Here is a 23,890-nt window from a genome sequence, read left to right on the forward strand (position 1 = left end):
GATCGGACCCAGGTCTTTCAATTGAAAGGCAAGAACGCTGCACACTAGGCCTTAAAAGTCAGAAAAGAAGTTTGGAGCCTGAGCGCCACTGCCTTTCAATTGGAAGACTGTGTTCGATCCTGATGTGAGTCAGAAATTTATTTCTGTTCCACACATGATTTGTGTTGTTAATTATATATATATATATATATATATATATATATATATATATATATATATATATATACATATATATATATATATATATATATATATATATATATATATATATATATATATATATATATATATACATATATATATAGATATATGTATATATATTTATTTATTTATTTATTTATATATATAAGAAATTTTTTATCACACCATGATTTATATACAATCTTGTAGCTACAAATGTTGTTTAATATCAAATTCACACTACCTGGGAATATCCCCGATGGGGAATTATCATCAAAGGGGAGTTTATAAGTGATAAATGGATCGTTACTTCTGGGTCTTGATCCCTGACACAATTACCTTCCAACAACTCCGGTCGACGGTCTACCCACTCTGTCGACTGGAGATGCTGGAAGGTAATTGTGTTGAGGGATCGAGACCCGGCAGTACCGATCCATTTATCACTTATAAATTCCCCTTTGGTGATAATTCCCGTCGGGGATATTCCTGAAGTAGCGTGAATTTGATAGTAAAAACATTTGAGCTTCATGATTATATATATATATATATATATATATATATATATATATATATATATATATATATATATATATATATATATATATATATATATATATACTGTATATATATATGATTTTTTTATCTGAGATTAAGCAAAGAATTAAAATTTTTTAAGGTAACGAATGATATTGAAAGTGAGATGATTCATCAAACTTAAAACGTCTGTATTCGTGCCAGACATTGTTCATTTCTTTTATGTTTGAAAGAATAAAACACTCATTCGCTAGTCAATTTTTGCAAATTAGATTAACTCCTGCACACCGATCAACTACCTGGCACAAAGTTTCTAAGCCGAATGAAATGGATAAATTTCTAACACAAATGAAATATCATTGATTATGTCTTTTCCTACTGCTACGTTTAACTTGTTCTATTCTGCCTAGGGCTAATAATTATGTTTTAAGATACCTTTGTAACAGTTCACAGGGTAAGTTCATAAGTCATGAAATCAATCGGTTACTCGAAGAGATGCAAAGAGACACAAAGGAAGGTTTGGGATAATACCTGGAACGAATCTAAGGAATGACGCTGAATGCAAGATTTCCTCATACATTTTCTTCGTACAACAAAAGCTTTTCTCCTCTAGGAAAATCTCTTCTAGATAAGCTTTAAAGTAGGACCGTTTTTTCAAAACCGTTGTTGTCTTTGAGTGTTTTCTCACGCAAGCCATTATACCTATTAAAGTTGTTGTTCTGATTTCAGATGTAAGCAAATATTGCATTCCCTAACTATGGGTTGATATCAATACACAAATCTGGATGGAAATAAGAAAGAGAAGATATAATACCTTATGATCTAACAGGAATTCGTGCATACTACAGGTCAGATGCTTAAGGAATAAGGTCATTTTGATCTACAACGATGAAAAATAAAACTGAAAAATTTTCTTTGGGAAACAAACAGGAAAGAAAATGAGACATTTTTGTCAGACGGCAAAAAATCCTGTAGGAAGCTCAGTACAGGTATGACTGATCGCCCCCGCACTAAATCTTTTAATATCGTTTGGCGAAAATTTCCTTCCATCCCTTGTTTGGGAGGTGGGGGCAAAGCCGCTGGAATGGAAGTTAGTAAGGAGGAAGATAACTGTGTTGGTTACTAAGAGTATGAAACGAGATCATCCCTGTCACATTTGCTGCAAGAGAGCTAGTAGCAGTTATGTCATACCAAGAGGGTTAAATAAAACTAAATAGCCTAAATATAAGCTGTTAAAAGACACAAAAAACAAATATGAAACGATCAGAATGAAATGCAAACTAACGAATGCTGTAGTCATTTGATTCACATTCAAAGTCATGATCATACAGTTAAATTTAAGGTTTCGGGTAGGCTTTGTTTTGTGTGCAAAGGCATATGTAATATGTACACGGTGCGACTGAACAATCACTAGTGTCTGTTTATCTACGAAGAAGTACACGGAAAGAAGAACTATATACGTTAATACGAAATCACATGCACAAGCCATTTTTCCAGACAACCTACACTCATGCTTGGACATGCATGTATTCGCTATGGCCGAGAGTGGTCAAGATCAGTTACGGAGAAATGACAAGAAAAACAAACGAAAGCGTGGCGAAGACCATCTATGAGAACTAACTCAAAGAGTAAATTATTTTCCTCTTTTCCTCACCGTTTACATAGCATCCCAGGCATTCGAGATTGTTCTAATTAGATTAGAAGATTATTATATCCAATGACTAAAGTGATAGAATAGCATGCAATAAACATTTTCATAGAAAAAGTGTAACATTTTTATTTCCTGGAGAAGGACAGTTATATTCTGATAATCTACTATTCTGGTTAAAAACACATTAATTAAGGTTTTAATTAGAAAGGTTTTATTTGGGTAAACCAGGATGAATCTGATCTAGCATTTATGATTTAGTGAAGTGAAGCAAACATAATGAGCGATGCTTAAGATCAAACGAGGAAGAAAAATGGATGGTGCAGACAAATGTAAAAAAAAAAAAAAAAAAAAAATATAGGAGTCATGTTTAGGGTCTAGCCCGAAGAAATCTGGTAAAGGAAATACTGGTGGTTTAGAAAACGATTTTTGGGGGATGGGGAAAATCGAGCAAATAAGGCTCACTGCAACATTTATCGAGTAAATAGTTGAAAAAAAAAATTGAATATGTATTTATAAAAAAAAAACTGAAAAACAAACGAATTTGGAATTTCATTAAAAAAAAATTATATGAACGAATTTTTTAAAGAAGCTCTAAACCAATAATAATAAACCAATAATAATAATAATAATAATAATAATAATAATAATAATAATAATAATAATAATAATAATCCCCAGTGAAATCCCAATAATTACGTTTAAGGAAACAAATCTGAATTAATAAAGAAAGGTGCAGAGAAATTAATAGTAAAAGAGAGAGAGAGAGAGAGAGAGAGAGAGAGAGAGAGAGAGAGAGAGAGAGAGAGAGAGAGAGAGAGAGAGAGGATAGTAACAAAAACACCAGAAAACATTACTAGGAATGGAAAATAGCCTTGAGAGCATAATAAAGTTGATATAATAAAACTAAAGTAGCAAGCACTCCTAGTTTTGGGATGATTCTACTTTTATTGTTTCCATGAATAGTCTGGGGGATTTGTGGCATAATTTTATTTCTAAATGGAGATGCAATTTCGCATTGTCGTGAGAAAGGTATTGTAGAGTAGATTATCATTATATATTCATCTTGTTTAGTAAACTGATGGAAATATTGTTAGTATCTGTGACTGGCTGATTGAAGCTGGCGTAAGAGAATAAAGCAATTCTTTCGGAGAGAATCTATGGAGACTCATTTCCAATGGATTATCAGTCGCAGATACGTAAAGGTGAGAGGAGCCTTTCCAGCTTTCCCATTGCAAGATCACAGTCTCGTCATAAATGCATCGTCCTTGGAAAAATGGGATGCCCAATTTTCGTCGCAGAATGGAGTATATGCGTACTTCCTAACAGAAGACACTCAGTCTTTTCTACTAAGATCACCCGAAGACAGAGGGAAGAATGAGAAGAAACCTTATCACCTCTAATCAACTCGGAGACATCGATGACCTGACGGGAGAAACGTAAGATACGCAGACACATACACAGAGAAAAAACGTAGAGAGAGGGAGTTCAGGGGTTTATCAAGGTTCCTTCCTCGTCTTTTGTGGGCTCAGATACAAAAGACGCCGAAGATGAACTGGTTTCCAAAGGTACATCTCTAAACCTTTCAGAATCGTGAAGGCAAAGCGACCTGTACTTCTAAGATTGTAGAGTAGAAAATGAACAGGATAAATGAGTCACTGGTGATGGGCATATAAAAAGGTATTCATGCAGACAGATATAAAGAGAAAAAGCGAGAAACTGCGGTGGGAGGAAAGGTCAAAGTTCGGATATTACTAGTGAAAGAAACGGCAACGGACTCTGAAGAAAGACTCTTAATCTTCGGTCACTTAAACTATAATAATAATAATAATAATAATAATAATAATAATAATAATAATAATAATAATAATAATAATAATAATAATAATCCAAGTCATCTTTGCTAAATGAAATTTTCTGGAGTAGTTATTAGATGCAAAACGGCGCAAACATTTGAGAAACGTTTTTTACGTCGAAACAAAAGGGACAACCTTCAGAGACAGTTATTAAGACAAGTAGATTCGGAGGGGATTTAAGAATTATAAGTATTATTTTTATAGTTGTATAAGAAGTAGTAACAGACCTTAGACGAGAGCACCATATTACACACGTGTGTACTTCATACGTGAAGGAAAGTGAACATCGCCAGGATATCTGGCAACGAGGAAACTTTGATCAAAATTACCACATCGACGTGAAAACAATGACATCATTATTACCCTTCATTTCTCCCTAGTGGTAAATCGCTTGTTGCATCAAGTGATATGTTTCATTACTGCATAAAAAGTAAATATTTATTGTCTAAAAGATTGCTATATAGGTATCCATTATTTGCTACTTATGTTGGAATTCTCAATTGTAAGAAGGAATATCATGTTTCTCTTTAAGTCAAGTCCAAAGTTTCGCTTTATTTTTAGAATGACTCCATTTTTCAAGAAGGCTTAACCACATTTAGATTAGTAATCATTGCGTGATACTGTGTACATGCTAAAGAGTCATTTAAAACATTTATTGTCAATAAAGTTTTTAATCTTCGTGAATGGGAATCACAAATAGCTAAACGATCTTAGATAAACTTAGTAGCAAGTGACCATCGGGCTCTTCAGATAAACGCAAACCCATTAATATTGTCATATAGTACAGCACTGTTTGAGAAATGATGTTGCATAACACATCACTGCCAGAGATTTGATGTTACATAACACAGCACGGTCGGAGAAATGACGCTACATACCGCAGCGCTGTAGGACCAGTGGTATTACGCAACGCACCACTGCAAGAGAAATCAGGTATTTTTATTTCTCGATACAGTGAGCATAGATTGCATGAAGCGATCTGGCACTTCTTTATAGAGGCTGGCGAGTTCAGTCATCGTTTTTAAACTTATCTTTCATTCTCATGACTTTGTCCATTAATTTCATCCGCAAAGGAAGTTTGTTGGCAAACTCCTCAACCTCGTCCTGGTTTCACTTATGGAACGGAGTCTGTATTGAAATAGGACAACCGGTATCATTACTTATTTACAAAAGTCGGATGTGGAAAGCGATAAAGTCATCTTTTACCATTATACAAAGCATTTTCTCTCTTTAAGGCCTTTGGATATATAACCGTTCCTGCGCTTCCAATTTGCTATCTGAAGCACTACAGGATCGCCGGGTCAATATTCGCAACACTTTTCGTTTTTAAATACCCAGAACTTCATGCAATCTGAAGTATATTTAAATAACGAGAGTTTTATACACTGATGTTTCTTGTGGTTCGAAAGCAGAAATTTCATGGCCCATAGGCGGCAGTGCTCCGCAGTAAGAGGAGGAATTTAACATAGCGGGAGACTAAATAGAAAGTCATGGAGTAAGTGACTTGTATAAAGAGTGATCAAATTTAACGACAACTCTCGAGAATTATTTTTCAACATTATCGCTGCCATTATCATTACTGGCCCCCTCCTCCTCATCAAACTTATCTTCATGAAATCTTTCAGGATTCCTGTGTCGACACCAAGGTCTTTTCTTCACAATGTGACCCGTTTGTCATCATGATTTAATCTGCTTCATGGTAAACTCCCCAGTTTCTTCTTCTTCTCTTCCGATGTCGTTAGTTCAGTGGGGTTTCCTTCAAAGTAATGCCTCGTTCTCTATTGCGCCTTGGCTTTCTCCTTCCGTTGCCGTCCGGGAGGGAGTCCCCGGCACCGTCTGCAGTTTCACTCCCTCCGATCCTGTGGCGAAGAGTAAAAGAAATGAGGTCGTGACTAAAGAAGGATATTAGAATTATACTATTTGTAATAGAATGAAATTCTTATTTTGAAAGTTCTTGTAAAACAATAAAGTTAATTTCATTTCACTGAGATTACATTCCTTTTGAAATGTTATGAGAAGTTCTGCAAAACATAATTATCTGTCATCTTAAATTACCAAGAATTTTTCTATATCTTTGCAAAGAATTTAGATATTTTATCACAGATTATTTTAATCTGTAATCTAAAGTCATCCAAACTTCCTTAGTCAAAAGAATAGATTTAATTATTATTATTATTATTATTATTATTATTATTATTATTATTATTATTATTATTATTATTAATAATACTGGAGAAACAAATCCACAGTTATGTATATGCACATATATTTAAAAATAAATCACTACAGATTCCCGAAAGCTATCTGTACTGATTTATTTTTAAATATATCTGAAAAGCCTATAGATCACAAGTATGTTATGAATTACAATGCACAGTGAATGCTGAATTAATAAGTGAGGAGTAAAACTCTCCCAAAATCCTGGAGAGAATGTTTAGCTATCATCTGACGCATTACCTCGTTAGGTAAAATGGTGGCATCAGGATTTTCGAGGCGTGGGATCAGGTGATGTGACTTTGTACGTGCTTTCGCCGGAAGTGTCCAGGTTCCTGTGGGGAGCGTGCGTTCGTGCGTGTCTTTTGGGCGGAGTCCCAAGGTGTGAGGGGATTAGGTTATGGGAAAAGGGAATCATTGGAAGACCAACACTGAAAATTATTAAAAGTCTCCAGTGCAAGACTTGTGAATCGTGTTTTGTCATTCAAGACTGTGAACATGGCTGTTTGAAGGTAGGAACCACATTCAATTTCCCAAACTGTGGATTGTTTTTCTACATTTTTATAATATTTATTTTGCCCAAGCATTTATGGTTGATACCTATTTGATGAGTAACGTGGGAGGAATTCCATTATCTTTATTTTTATGCTTTGAGAATTGATGAGGAATTCATTTGCCTTCTTCAGATGTTTCGCTGAGAAAGAGGACGAAAATGTACTCATTGGAAATGTACTGGACTTTGGCTTATTTTGACCTTTGCAAGTTACAGAATAAGACTATATTGTAAATGGTCTTTGAGGAACTTTAATATAATATTTTAATCCATTTGTTATTTCTTGCAATCTAGTTATGTTAGATTTTGTCGAATAAATTATTTTGGGTAAAGCTTGTTTTGCTGCAGACCTGAGAGAGAGAGAGAGAGAGAGAGAGAGAGAGAGAGAGAGAGAGAGAGAGAGAGAGAGAGAGAGAGAGAGAGAGAGAGAATGCAGAATGAGTGGGTACTAAGGTGATATCAGGTTTTCGCACGGCTACCAAGGCTGCCAATAAATGGGAAGTCTGGACTTTGTAGTAACAGGTAAGCAATGAAATTACTTCATTACTGGGCTACATATGTACTGGACATATACATAACTGTGGATTTGTGTCTCCATTTTAAGACTCATGCTACTATGAGTACTATTTTTTATTATTCTTATTATTATTATTATTATTATGAGTGAGGAGACCTTCTCTAAGGGCAGCAGCATTGAAAATAATGGCTGTTTCTATGACATTCAATTTGTATAGAGCCTTTCTCCAGTCGTCTTACAATCTTCTTTTCATCAGCATGTCGCTGGACATCAAGTTTCCTAAGGACGTATAAAGTTTTACTTTTGTCTCAGTTATATTACCTCTAGTTTCAGCACACGCTCTAGCGGTCATTTATAGAGTGAATGGGTTGACATGCAAATTAAACAGGTACAGTATATATAGCAGGCGGGTAGGGGTTGGGTGTACAGTTGACAGATTGGCTAGCGAGCTGAATTTAGACTGGGTACGGGTTGATGACGAAATCAGCGCCGGAGAGGTTGCCATCTTCTAGGTCTAATCAGTGTTGGGGGTTAGGGGTGGGAGTTGGCTCAGGTGCCCCCTGCTGGTGTGGCCAGTATCATACAGCATTATCACCCTGGTGATATGCCACCGGCATCAAGCGCCAGCTCTCTCTCTCTCTCTCTCTCTCTCTCTCTCTCTCTCTCTCTCTCTCGTCGGTGTCTGGCGCAAGTTGATTTCTTAAATTTCTCCGCATGATGGTTAGGAGAAATTCAGTTTCTTTCACAATGTTAATACTTTTTTTTTTTCATCCAACATATGGAGCACCTCGAGAAACCGTAAGCATTAACAAGGTGAAAGAAACTGAATTACTCCCAACTATCATAAGGCGAAATTTAAGAAGTCAGCCTGCACCAGACACCGACGAGAGAGAGAGAGAGAGAGAGAGAGAGAGAGAGAGAGAGAGAGAGAGAGAGAGAGAGAGAGGAGGAGGAGGAGAAGGGAGAGAATGAGAGAGCGAGCCGCATCATGTCGCACCCCCAACCACCAACACTAAATGATGGCAATGTCTCCGGGACCGAATTCGTCATTAACCCGTGGCTAATGTCAATTCAGCTCACTAACAAATCTGTCACTTGTACAACTAACTCCTAGGCAGCCTGCTATATATTCCCATGTAATCTGCATGTCACTCTATTCTCAATCCATGAACTCTTTGTAAATGACCACCAGAGCGTGTGTCGAAACATTAGAGGTTATAAAAGTAAGACAACAAGAAAATTTTACATGTCCTTAGGGAACTTAATACACCAGCTATACGATGATGAAAAGAAGATTGTACGACGAATAGAGAAGACAATACAAACTGAATGTCGTAGAAACGGATTATTATTATTATTATTATTATTATTATGTATTTTCACCCTCTCCCAACAATTGAATCAAAGTGCAACTGCGAGGTTTTCCTCCAGTTACACCGTTCAAACCTTTTACTGTCAATTTTCGTTTCAGCTCTGAATGACCTCATAGGTCCCAGCGCTTGGCCATTGGCGTAAATTCTATATTCAGTTCAATTCAGTTCCTTCTAATCCTTCGGGCCGGCCCTATGAGAGCTGATAGTCAGCTCAGTGGCCTGGTTACACCATTTTAATAATAATAACAATGTAGGATACCTTTATATGCACCAGGAACTTGCTGTCTCACTGTTCTTTTACAGTCAGTAACATGTCACTGCCAACTACTGTGTCATGGGGGCCACAATAATATCATGGAAGAAATAATCTCTCTTCCATCATTAACCCACAAGAGTTGGCCCTGTTCACTGAATGGGAGGAGCTTATTCTTGCATACTCTAAATCCGAGTGGGACTGACATGAAAAGACTGACATTTTCAGGTGAGACTTTGAAGCAGTGCCAGTTAGATTAAGGGTAAAGGTGAGGAGGCCATAAACACAACGCCTTAAAGAGGGTTTACAGAGCTGCCCAACTTTAACATAGCCTGAGTTGGTTTGAATCCACAGGTTCAGTGTTTACTGAAGTAAGCATATCCAAAATGTGTGAGGGAATCAGACCTCCAAGATACTTTGTTAGCTTATTAACAGTAATATACGAAGCAGAAGACGAAGCTTCGGAAAATAGACGTCTGTGTTTGTAGCTGCTCAACTTTTCACCAAATTCCCTGGAACAAGGGCTAGTTTATCGATCAAAATGAAAAAAAAAGTTAAGTATACCTTAGCTTAACCAGACCACTCAGCTGATTAACAGCTCTCCTAGGGCTGGCCCGAAGGATTAAACTTATTTTACGCGGCTAAGAACCAGTTGGTTACCTAGCAACGGGACCTACAGCTTATTGTGGAATCCGAACCACATTATACCGAGAAATGAATTTCTATCACCAGAGATAAATTCCTCTAGTTCTCCATTGGCCGGCCGGAGAGTCGAACGCGGACCCAGCAGAGTGGTACAGAGTACAAAATCGACCCGTCCAACGAGGAACTCTTCGATCAAAATGACATGAAAGGTATGTGAATATTTTGTGATAATAGTGATAATAACAGTGATACGTTCACAGAATAAGTTCCCGTAGCATTTGTTAACAGATGAGATAAATTTCTTACAGGCGGAGGTACTGTTTCCAAGGGGTAAATAATACAGTACCTCCCTTTCTCTCTTTGGTAGTGGGAAGCGACGGTGCTGCCATCTATTGATAGCTTTACCAAAATTCACAAAGTATCATTCAACAGCAATAAGGAGAAAAGACTCCCTTGGGTTGCAGCTTTCTTTCTATCCTACCATGGATGCTATGAGTCAAATGTTACTTTTAAAGACGCAGCTGCATGACTTCTCGTATAGGAGTACAGGTTAGAAGCAGAAATCGTGCTATGTTTGAAGTGTTACCTAAAGTTATGGAGAAGCATGGAGACAGAGATATTCATTCGGAAAAGAGTGGAAAGGTGAAAATTTTTAACCTAAGTTCTTCATTGTGCTTAAAAAGGGTCTGAAGCCTTTGCTTGATGAAAGAGATTTCCGTGAGATGACCACGGAACAAGGGAGGATTACGGGACATAAAATAGAGAGAATCGTGAAATGAGGAAACGGATACGGAAAAGGAATTTGAAAGTAGAAAACGTAAATATAGCTCCAACAATATTCGCTGACCACAAAGCATGGGATATTACTGACAGAGAAAACGGAACTTAGTATAAGAAACGGGGGACAATTTTGAAAAAAAAAAAAAAAAAAAAAAATATATATATATATATATATATATATATATATATATATATATATATATATATATATATATATATATATATAAAACATGCTTTTATTAAAATTCTCTGAAAAGTAAAAGAAATAATTTTTGAGACACCAAGATTTCTTACAATTAATCATGGGGATAAAAATAAAGCGGAGGGCCCCAAACATGGAAGGAAATGCCACAGGGGAAATAAAAATATATATATATATTTCTTTTCTTGTAGGAGGAGCTTTTATTTTTGTGGATGATTAATTGGGGTCTCAAAAATCATTTTTACTTTTTAGTGCACTTTAAAAAGAGCATGTTTTAATTGGTTTTATTTTTATGATATACTTTTAGTTTTGACAGAACTAGTAACTGCTTTATGTTTGTAGGAAATTTATATCCGTTTATGGGGAGGGAAGGGAGGTAGAGGACGGGGGAGGGAGTAGGAAGGTGAGGGGAAGGGGAAATAGGAGGGGAGGGGAGGGGAAAGGGAGGAGGGATGGAAGAGGGAAGAGGAAGGGAGGGTGAAGGGAGGGGGAGGGGAGATGGAAGGTGAGGGGTGAGGGAGGGAGGATGGGAGGAAAAGTGGAAGGAGATGGAGGGAAGAGGAGGGAGGAAGTAGAGGAGGAAGGGGTATGGGAGGGAAATGGGATGGGGAAGGGGAAGGGGAGGAGGGGAGGAGAAACGGGAGGGGATGGGAAGTGGAGGAGGGGGAAGGGATTGGAGGGAAGGGGGAGTGGGAAGTGGAGGAGGTAGGGAGGGGAAGGGGAAGGAAGAACGAAGAGGAGGGGGAGGACACAGCTAGATTAACATTTGATCGTGTGCTCCAGAGGGGGAGGGGGATGGAAGAGTGAAGGGTAGGGGTAGGGGATGGGGATGGAATAGGGAAGGGTAGGGAGGGGAGGAAGGATGGAAGAGGGAATGGGGAGGAGAACAAACCAAAATTAACATTTGATCGCAGGCTCTGGAAGGGGGAGGGGAGGGGAGGGGGAGGACACAGCTAAATTAACATTTGATCGTGTGCTCCGGAAGGGGAGGGGAGGGGTGGAAAGGGGATGGAAGAGGGAAGGGGAGGAGGAGGAGGAGGAGGACAAACCTAAATTAACATTTGATCCGGAGGGGGAAGGGGAAGGTAAGGGTAGGGGGGATGGAGGAGGAAGGGGAGATGGAGGAAAGGGGAAGGAAGGGGCAGGGGAGGACCACAGCTATATTAACACTTGATCATGTGTTTCCAGAAGTGGGAGGGAAGTGGGAGGAGTGGGAGGAGGGGATTGGGAAGAGGATGGGGGGGGGAGGGGAAGGGGATGGAAGAGGGAAGGGAGGGGAGGTGGATGGAAGAGGGAAGGGAGGGGATGGAAAAGGGAAGGGCACAGCTAAATTAACATTTGATCGAGTGCTTTGGAAGGGGGGAGGGGATGGGGAGTGGAGGGGATGAAAGAAGAAGGGGAGGGCAACACTTGATCATAGCTCTGGAAGGGGAGGGGATGGAAGAGGGAAGGGGAGGGGAGGTCACAGTTAAATGAGGACTTAATTGTGCCGTTTGGGAAGGGGAGGGGAGGGAATGGGTGGGGAAGGGGCTGGAAGAGAGAAGGGGATGAGAAGGGGAGAGGGAAGGGAGGGGAGGACACACTGAATTAACATTCGATGGTGTGTTGGGGAGGGAGGGAGGGGAGTGGGTGGAAGAGGGAAGGGAGAAGGGTTATATAGAAGGTATACTCTACGGGGTCAATGAAGTGAAAAATCCAAAGAGTTTCACACAAATCCTGAGATACAGGGAGAGGTCACTGTAGCGTTACTAGAGGTCAGTGCTGACATAATGATTAAGTAACCATGTAAAATTTCAAGTCCAGAGTACGAAGGGAACAGGTCGTAAATCATGTTACAAGATTTTACCCAAACATGCAGAGACAGACAGACACACAAGTCAAGTTAAATAAAGCCATGTAATAAAAAGGATCAACATTCAGCTATGTAAGACGGTCAAGAAAATTCTTTTTCAGACTAGAAAGTGAAAAAAAATATGCAAGGAGGTTTAAGAAACCTCATTTTTTTTCAACTCTTTCCATAGACTTTAATATATTGGCATTAAATGTACCTTCAACCAATGTAAATGGACTTAATAATGTGAACAAAATCAAAGTAATCAACTTCATGTTTCTATCAAAACACACACACACACACACACACACAACACACATATATATATATATATATATATATATATATATATATATATATATATATATATAGTGTGTGTGTGTTGATAAAACATAAAGTTGATTCTTGACTTTGTTTACATTATTAAGTCCATTTACATTGACTCAAGATATGTTTAATGCCAATATATTAAAGTCTATAAAGTTTAGAAAAAATGGCATTTCTTAAACCTTCTTGCATATTTTTTTCATTTTCTAGTCTGAAAAAGAATTTTCTTGACTGTCTTACAAGGCTGAGTGTTGATCCTTTTTATTACATGGCTTTATTTAACTTGACCTGTGCATCTGTCTGTCTGTATGTTTGAGTAAAATCTTGTAACTAATATATATATTATATATATATATATATATATATATATATATATATATATATATATATATATATATATATATATGAAATTTTTATCACACCGTGATTTATATACAATCATGAAGCTAAAAATGTCGCTTAATATCAAATTCACACTACCTCAGGAATATCTCCGATGGAGAATTGTCGCCAAAGGGGAATTTATATAAGTGATAAATGAATTGGTATCGTCGGGACACGAACCCTTGACACGAAACCTATTCAGCGACTCCAGTTGACGCTACCCACTGAGCTATCAAGAGAGGTATAAGTCTTTGCCGAGTAGGCTGTATTGTTTTTACCCGTCGTGAGCGGGGAAATTGTACTTAGCCTCGGCAATGACCCACCTCCACCATGACAGTTCATTGGTGCGTTTGGAACACGCAGCTCTTATTATGAAATTTTATCACACCATGATTTATATACAATCATGAAGCTACAAATGTAAGCAATATCAAATTCATGCTACCTCGGGAATATCTCCGATGGAGAATTGTCGCCAAAGGGAATTTATATAAGTGATAAATGAATTGGTATCGTCGGGACACGAACCCTTGACACAAAACCTATTCAGCAACTCCAGTAGACGCTACCCACTGAGCTATCAAGAGTGGTATAAGTCTTTGCCGAGTAGGCTGCACTGTTTTTACCCGTCGTGAGCGGGGAAATTGTACTTAGCCTCGGCAATGACCCACCTCTGCCATGACAGTTCATTGGTACGTTTGGAACATGCAGCTCTTATTATGAAATTTTTATCACACCGTGATTTATATACAATCACGAAGCTACAAATGTCACTTAATATCAAATTCACGCTACCTCGGGAATATCTCCGATGGAGAATTGTCGTTGAAGGGGAATTTATAAAAGTGATAAATGAACTGTCATTGCGGAGGTGGGTCATTGCCGAGGCTAAGTACAATTTCCCCGCTCACGACGGGTAAAAACAGTACAGCCTACTCGGCAAAGACTTATACCTCTCTTGATAGCTCAGTGGGTAGCGTCTACTGTAGTCGCTGAATAGGTTTTGTGTCAAGGGTTTCTGTCCCGATGATACCAATTCATTTATCACTTATATAAATTCCCCTTCGGCAACAATTCTCCATCGGAGATATTCCCGAGGTAGCGTGAATTTGATATTACGCAACATTTGTAGCTTCATGATTGTATATAAATCACGGTGTGATAAAAATTTCATAATAAGAGCTGCGTGTTCCAAACGTACCAATGAACTGTCATGGCGGAGGAGGGTCATTGCCGAGGCTAAGTACAATTTCCCCGCTCACGACGGGTAAAAACAATACAGCCTACTCGGCAAAGACTTATACCTCTCTTGATAGCTCAGTGGGTAGTATCTACTGGAGCCGCTGAATAGGTTTCGTGTCAAGGGTTCATGTCCCGACGATACCAATTCATTTATCATTTATATAAATTCCCCTTCAGTGACAATTCTCCATCGGAGATATTCCTGAGGTAGCATGAATTTGATATTGTTTATATATATATATATATATATATATATATATATATATATATATATATATATATATATATATTTATATATATTTATATTTATATTTATATATATATTTATATATATAATATATATATATATATATATATATATATATATATATATATATATATATATATATATATATATATATATAATATATATTTATATTTATATATATATATAAATAAAAAGATAAAATCGAAGAAGGAAATGAAACACTGGAGTGCTGCTTCTTTCGACACAAGTCCTTTACTTTAGACTCTTCTCAAGTAAAGGACTAGTGTCGTGATTCAGTTATCCATATATATATATATATATATGGAATATTATATTTATTTATATATTCATATATTCCATATTTTCGTGATTCAGTTATACATATATATATATATATATATATATATATATATATATATATATATATATATATATATATATATATATATATATACACACACACACACACACATATATATATATATATATATATATATATATATATATATATATATATATATATATATATATATATATATATATATATATATTATATATATATATATATATATATATATATATATATATATATATATATATATATAGAAATCATATATATATTTATATATATATATATATATATATATGTATATATATATATATATATATATATATATATATATATATATATATATATATATATATATATATATATATATATATATATATATATATATATATATATATAATGCAAGTGTGTCACTCATAACCACCGATGAAGAAATAAGATATTGGGAGTGGGTCCTGACCGGTTTCGACTATATTTCGAAGTCAGTGGCATAGGACTCATGCTGAGTGGTAGAATTTTGCAATCTATATGACAGAGGGACATTATGAACAAACGTATGTTACATTGGGAACTAAGATTCCGCAACTGACAGGTGTCAGAGGGCAGAGAGACAACCCTTATTAATGCTTAGGTCAGATACTCTGTTTACAATTATGATTATCATATTTCCAAAAATATCTACTACCATCCTAAAAACATGAACATTCTGCATACTTCTTTTGACATTAGGACAGAGTAAATACATACATTAAATTATATTTATAGCCAATTATTACAATAATAACTTTCTGTTATAAAACTAGACCAGTGATATTTCTTTCCTGTGCATTACTAGAATAAATTATGTGTCAGCATGATTGTAATCTTATATATATATATATATATATATATATATATATATATATATATATATATATATATATATATATATATATATATATATATATATATATATATATATATATATATATATATATTATCAAGGATATATTCCTCCCTCATGTAGATGCCCGTGCATCATTAATTTTGAAATGCAGTCTGCTATTCATTTGACTGTCGGGCCGGGAAAAATTGGTGGGCGACAGGCTGAAACAAGCATAGTTTGAACTAGATCAGAGCTGTTAGCACCAGTGGGTAGCAGATAGGCCTCCCTTCCCCACCTTTTCACCCCCATCATGTGATGTGGGAGTAGTTAGCACCTGGGAAGGGTTAACAGGCATAGTGGGACTAGCTGCCCGGTAGGACCTTAACCTCTAAGTAATTAATATTTAAGGATGCTTTTCCTCTGCCCTCTTTGCTGGTTGTCTTGACGTGTTTGCAGGAATGTTGGACTAAAGATGAGGGCCCTACAAGATGCTGCTGGCTTTGGAAGAGCAGACGTGTTCTTATCTCAGTACTGGGCGGAAGCCATCGCCCATCTTCTCCGCTTAAGCTGGTTGAAACTATCGTCAACAAATGGCCGAGCTGATTGTTTGGCGCCGGAATTATCAGACATGGTTCGTACATCGCAAATAGTCAGTAAACCATCCCTTTCCCTTCCACTTAAAAACCCCTTAAATTTCCTATTCCTTTAAACTTTAACTCCTTCCTCCACAAAGCAATTTTCCCTTGTTAAGAGTCCTGCTCAGCCTCCTGTATCTCGCCCATAATGTGACTTGAATTTCAGTAAAGATCCCGTGATAATCATCCCGTTATCCCTTCCCCAGTGCAACTTAAAGGGAATTTAGGCTAAGTGATACAATTGTTTAAATTTTCTCTTTGTGTGATTGCGAGCACGTGTTCTTGTGTTAAAAGCCCAATCAATTAGGATTCCCATACTCTGCTTACGTGATTTCCTTATAATTATCTGCTGGGCAGCGTAGTGGTTAATATTTAACATGTGCAATGTGTAACATTCTATAGGGGGATTCCATTTCCTTCAGTGGGTGCCACCGTTTCTAATCCAGAACCTCTCTTGCAGGAGAGTCCCGCCATTCCATTGCGCCCTGTGTCCGATAATTCTGACTCCCTTTCAAATCCTGAAACTATTCCTGGTCGCAGTCCGATTCCTGAAATCCGTTGTGGCCCCGCCAAATTTTATATGAATTATTTTTTCCCCATCCCGGAGTTCAATCCTTCGCAGCAATTAACGAAGAACCCTTTAATGTAATTTTGGCCTAACCCAGGTTATTATTATTATAACAGGAATAATTGTATTGTACATTAGCCCCTTATTACTCAGCTTGCTTGTTGCCAATCACTGCAGTATTGCTCTCTGTATATATTTAATGAGCCTGCCCCGTGGGTACCATTTTGCGTTGTTTGTCTCCTTGTTTAATTGCCAAATCTCTGTAAATAAACCCCTTTAAATTGTAAAAGAATTCTAATTCCAAATGGCGGCCTTACTCAATCAATTGTAAAACCAGGGAAAATCTAATGTAAGTTTCAAATAACTTTTCCTATGTTCATAATCTGGGTGCACTTGGTTCCTTTGCAGACATAAGATTTAAATTTGTTCAATTCTCTCCCCAACCAAGACGACCAGCTTATGATAATATATATATATATATATATATATATATATATATATATATATATATATATATATATATATATATATATATATATATATATATATATATATATATATATATATATATATATATATATATATATATATATATATATATATATATATATATATATATATATATATATATATATATATATATATATATATATGTATGTATATAATCATCAGCAAAGGGAAGAGGACACACACAGATGTACAAGCTGTCTTTATTCCAACGTTTCGCATTGTCCATTTGATTACACCGTCAGGGCTGTTAAAATGAAATGTAAAATTCCTTGTAAAATTGTAAAAACTAAAAATTAAGAATTGAAAAAACTGAAAATTACTCTAAAAAAATTGAAAAATGTACACAACGTTAAAATTAAAGGAACAAACATAATAAAAAAATCTTTATAATTAAAATGAAAGGAAACAGAATATACAGCAAACTAAAAAATGAAAATAGCAGTGAACAGAGTTACAGAACGAAAGATTAAAGACCGATCTAGAGGGGTGACAGCGTTAAACTAAACGTAAACATAAATAGAAACAACACAAGCCAAGACAAATACAGAGGGGAGGACGACGTGTGTGTGTGTGTTTAATGACGGAACAAGTTGTTTAATGAATTTTTATCAAACAACTTATTTAATATATATATATATATATATATATATATATATATATATATATATATATATATATATATATATATTTCTGTTCTGACTGACATCAGGATCGAACCCAGGTCTTTCAATTGAAAGGCAAGGCCACTGCCAACCAGGCCATACAAGTCATAAAAGAAGTTGGAACATGAGTACCACTGTACCCAATGAATTACCTGGGCAGGCTAACTGCCTTGCATACCAGTGTGTTTTCCCCAATTTCCCAACTCACCAATGACCCAATTCACAGTATTTCATTCAAATTATCCTTTCTGAGTGAATATGATAAAAATAATCAACACACAATTACGTGTGGAACAGAAATGAGCTTCTGACTCACATCAAGATTGAACCCAGGTCTTTTAGTTCACTCAGAAGGGATAATTCGAATGAAATTATGTCAACTGGGTCATTGCTGAGTCGGGAAGTTGGGGAAAACACGTTGGTATGCAAGTCACTTATCCTGCCCAGGTAATTCATTGGGTACAATGGTACTCAGGTTTCAACTTCTTTTATTACTTGTATGGCCTAGTTGGCAGTGACCTTGCCTTTCAATTGGAAGACCTGGGTTCGATCCTGATGTGGGTCAGAAATCTATATATATATATATATATATATATATATATATATATATATATATATATATATATATATATATATATATATATATATATGTGTGTGTGTGTGTGTGTGTGTGTGTGTATATATATATATATATATATATATATATATATATATATGTGTGTATATATATATATATATATATATATATATATATATATATATATATATATATATATATATATATATAATATACATATATATATTGACACGATGCATATCAAGTACCTGGTCATTACACAACTAATCTCAAAATTCAAAAATATACCTCACTTCAGCCACATACCTGAACTCTCATAACATTAATAATTACGACTGAGTACTCTAAAGGTAACAGTGATCCCTTAAGAAAAAAAAACTTGTTTATCACTTGAAAAATCAAACTAAGTTTATCAGAATATGTGTGAGGTATCAAAATTAAACTAGAAATATTCTAGAGTAAAAGGGCATCACTCCATCAAACAACTCTAATTGTTTCCCTGGTCTTAATTCACTTTAGCAAAACTAAAAGAACAAAACATGTTTATCACTTTGCCTTATGCGCACACAATCAATCCTATTCACGGGTGGTTAATAAATGAAACACTGTTTTTCTAAAAATATTAAATACAAAAATTTATTTTTAAATTCAAAGTTTATAATTAGAATTCACAATCTGAAAAATTTATTATTACTTGAAAATAACACAACACTTAATTAATTCTTGAACTAAATTATGAAACAAAACTAATTCACAAAAACTTTATCAGGAATTTAATTCAATCAAGCAAAATTTAAACTATCAAAAATTACTCAAGATTTGAAAAGAAAATCTTATTAAATGAAATATTAAATCAAGTATGCAATGTTGAATTACCAAGAAATATTTAAAGTGCTATGTAAATAAATGTTACATCATAAACATAAAAAAAATGTGAAAATATGAAGAGATTCCAAACAGAAAAACACACAAAAATACACATAAGATTTATCAATAACAATTTCACTCAGGCAAAATTTCCTAACTTATTATACCATGGTATTAATAAGTAAAATTCACATTACCTTACACAAACTTGTGAAAACCTCTGTAAAATCACTTGTTGCAGCTGCTTTACCACAAAACACACTTTTTACCAGGCGCCGTTACAAATTAAATAACTTTACTAAATTCAGATCTCAAAAGTTAATGCTAATACGTGACCACAAAACACTATGTTAAAAGTAATCTCTTTTTAAGAATGAGAGAGAGAGAGAGGGAACCAAACTAATCGGTTTTGGAAATCCGTATGAAACAGATTTTAGAATTCCAGTAGCATGTGAAACAATTATATGATGTCATTAAAGCATTTTGGGTGCGAGATACAAAAGAGAAGTTCTAGAAGCAGGGAGGTGATGTCATTAAAGCATTTTGAGTGCGAGATAACATGCAGAAATTTCTGGAAGGAAAATGACGTCATCCCAGCAAAACGTTTTGAATGTAATCTTACAAAACATGGTGTAACTGATCAAGACATGTATTCTTTCTCTCAAAGTGGCATACTTGACTCGAACAATACATGTAACAACATGAAATCACTCGTCTTGTGCTCGTACGGGACGAATCGGCATTTGTTATTCCAACCTGTCATCACGTTAACCCGAAACAAAGCGTTCTCTCTTATCTCAACTGATGACAATTGAAATGAAACAAGTCTTTGCTGGATACACACGTGTTCATATACTACACTTTTATCAAGAAAGATATTATTCATTTTAACTATGTTACTATTAAAATTGTATTACCAATTCTAAATCACGCTTTTAAGTTATTTAATCATTAGTTCTTTTGAGATCTGATGCCAAACTAAATATGACACTTCAACAACCATTATCATTACACATAGCACATGAAAAAAAAGTTAACATGTCAAAATTATAGGAGGATATATGTATTACAAGGCAACATCATGAATATATATATATATATATATATATATATATATATATATATATATATATATATATATATATATATATATATATATATATATATATATATATATATATATATATATACATATATATATATATATATATATATTTTTATCACATCATATGATTCATATACAGTCAGTATAAGCTACAATATATATATATTTAATATCAATTCGCTCTATATCGAAATAATATATTTTCATATATGTTATATATGACTTTTTTTAGTTGATAATAAGTTCATCGTCCCGTGGGCTCGAACCAGCTTAGGACAAGAACTCAGGACTATAGAGGACTTAGGACAAGAATTTAACCCATGCATTTAACCACGTGGCGTCCACTGTAGTCCTGAGTTCTTAATCTTCGCTGGTTCGAGCCCATGGGACTATTTAACTTATTATCAACTAAAAAATTCCCATTTGGTAACATGTATGAAAATATATTATTTCGGAGGTAGAGCGAATTGGATATTAAAGGACGTTTATAGCTTTACTGATTGTTATATATATATATATATATATATATATATATATATATATATATATATATATATATATATATATATATATATATATATATATATATATATTTATATATATGCATATATTGTGAGCTTCTAGTGCTGTTTAAACCTAGCTTATAATGATATAATGCTTTTGTGTGACTGATTGTCGACAAAAAGATAAGCTTCTTTTTTCATGTCAGCCCACCTTTAAAGCAGAAACATTATTATACGCAACCATAATAACCCTTATTTTACGCATTAATAATAACCTATAATACCCCTACTATCACAACGGGCTATGTTTGTCTGGCAGCATAGTATACAGCACGATGATACAGTAAAATGTATCAGTATGAATATATTTATATAGTTATTATTTGAGGCACTCACGGAATTGTGGAGTAAAGCGGACTATGAACCTAGATTAAATGAGGTTGCAGGGCAATGCAATGTGAGGGCAACGAATTATTGGGGATATGGGTACACACACACATACATACATACATACATATATATAGATAGATATATACAGTATATATATATATATATATATATATATATATATATATATATATATATATATATATATATATATATATATATATATATATATATATATATATATTCTGCTGTTTGCCCCCTCTGCATTATTTTAGTAGGGATATCATTCTAAGAAAGACAGGTCAGTGTCTCTTTCGAAGCTAAGAGTATGCGGGCAGGGAGGTAGACTGTTTTAAAAAAAGTAACCTCCTTAAGTAGCGGATAGGTTAGCATTAGGGACCTAACCCACAGGGGGGGTTTTCACCAAGTCACCTCTAGTGAAGGTGGTCTTAAATTTCCTTTTTCGCGTCCTATGCATTTGGCGATGTTTTGTCAAATTTTCCAACTGTCGGAGGCTACACTCCAGCATTGGTGACGGAAACAACAGCAGCCTTGACCTGACCTGGCTCTGGCAGAGATATACCCACCGTTAGACGAAGCAATCATGCTCCGACTAACCCTGTCCTTTGTTTTTTCTTCTGTCTGCTTGGCTAAGAGAATAGACGATACGCGTTGTTTGAGAATTCCAATTGTCAGTTGCATTGAGCAAGCAACCCACGTAAACAGTAAGTCTGGAATTGACAAGTATTGCTGATTGCTGGTAACTCTTCCTCTGTACTTAATATTTTCCATTTTTTCTCTTCTGCCACCATTTACGAGAGAACCTAGTATAACCGTATTTTTTTTTATGATGTTTAGTTTATGAATAAACATTGCCTAGTGAGACTGCATGAGCTATTCCTGTGCAGTAAGTAGGAATTATGGAAAGTCAAATGTAAGTAAAATTTCAGGCAAGCATTGGATCCTGACATCATCATTGTTTGGAAGAGAAATAGCCTTTACCAATACTAACTCTGTATGGTAGCCGTGAGTGAATGAACACCGTTGCGTTATACTTTAACTGAAGCAGGGAAATTTGACTGTGTCTGATGTTAACTAAGTGGTTCATGTAAATTCTCTCGCTATACAGCACATTATTTCTTTGTTGAGGCTAGGTGGGTAATGAAGGTGTTTGATGTAAGTCATTTGTTACAGAAATAATCCAATTATGCAATACATAGTTCCGACTGGCGACCTAATCCAATTATGTAATTGTCTGTCTTTTAGGGGTAACTTTTAGCTTCAATTGACAGTTTACATGTGTCTTCAGCAGAGCAGGGCTACATAAATTGCAGTAATCAATTAAAAAACTCACTAGCCAAAGCCTACACGTAACACTGGCAAACCTAGCTAGGATGCTCTAATTAATTTAAAGAGAAGAATCGGGAATCAAATTAATTACAAATCAATTTCACAGAAAAGTCAGATCATATTTAATTTCATGCTAATTCTGCCAAACAAGGAGACAGGACAAGTTATGACAGCAGTAAGAATACTATTTTTATAAAGAAATTAGCGTAGGTAGGGAAGTGTGTATTGAGAGCAGCTAATCTATAATTTAGAATTTACAGTTTTAAAGGAAAACTTTGCTAAGTTCGGACACGCTGCCAGCCGCATATTTTCCAAGGTCATTAGCCAAGTTATCAAGTTGTATTTAATATTTTACGATTTGCTGGCCAACGAGTATTTCATGATATCGAATTTTGTAATAGATAGCTCAGGGCAAGACAAAGAAAAGAGGTTAGGGTGGACAAAATTTGTGAAGTTCATAGAATTTCAAAAAGCAGTAACTGTTTGTCACTACGAAGAGGCCACCCACTAAGCATGACCAAGTTAATAAAATTCTATATCACAAAAATCATATCAAATCTCCTTACCATTAATATCGCAAAGCAATGATAACTGGGTAAATTTCACTATTTGCATTTCCAATTAACATAAATTTCTGCTGTCAGGACGTCACAGACCCATTCCTTTTGTGTCTTGAATGGCCCCTCAACAAGCATGGCAGATTCTTGGAGCGTTTAAGCAGCGCGA

At 35.3% G+C, this 23,890-nt stretch overlaps 1 protein-coding gene across 1 annotated transcript in view; it reads right to left on the reverse strand.

Annotated features, from left to right (window-relative positions):
• Positions 1 to 3,175: 3,175 nt before the first annotated feature.
• mGluR (metabotropic Glutamate Receptor) overlaps positions 3,176 to 23,890 on the reverse strand; it is a 1,154,435-nt gene continuing 1,133,720 nt past the window's right edge. The window contains exon 12 of the mRNA XM_067111043.1: positions 3,176 to 6,077. Within this exon, the coding sequence (XP_066967144.1) occupies positions 5,977 to 6,077 (101 nt within the window). The 3' untranslated portion in view covers positions 3,176 to 5,976. The remainder of the gene's footprint in view (positions 6,078 to 23,890) is intronic.

The sequence above is a fragment of the Macrobrachium rosenbergii genome, chromosome 11 (genome assembly GCF_040412425.1).
Source record: "Macrobrachium rosenbergii isolate ZJJX-2024 chromosome 11, ASM4041242v1, whole genome shotgun sequence".
NCBI lineage: Eukaryota > Metazoa > Arthropoda > Malacostraca > Decapoda > Palaemonidae > Macrobrachium > Macrobrachium rosenbergii.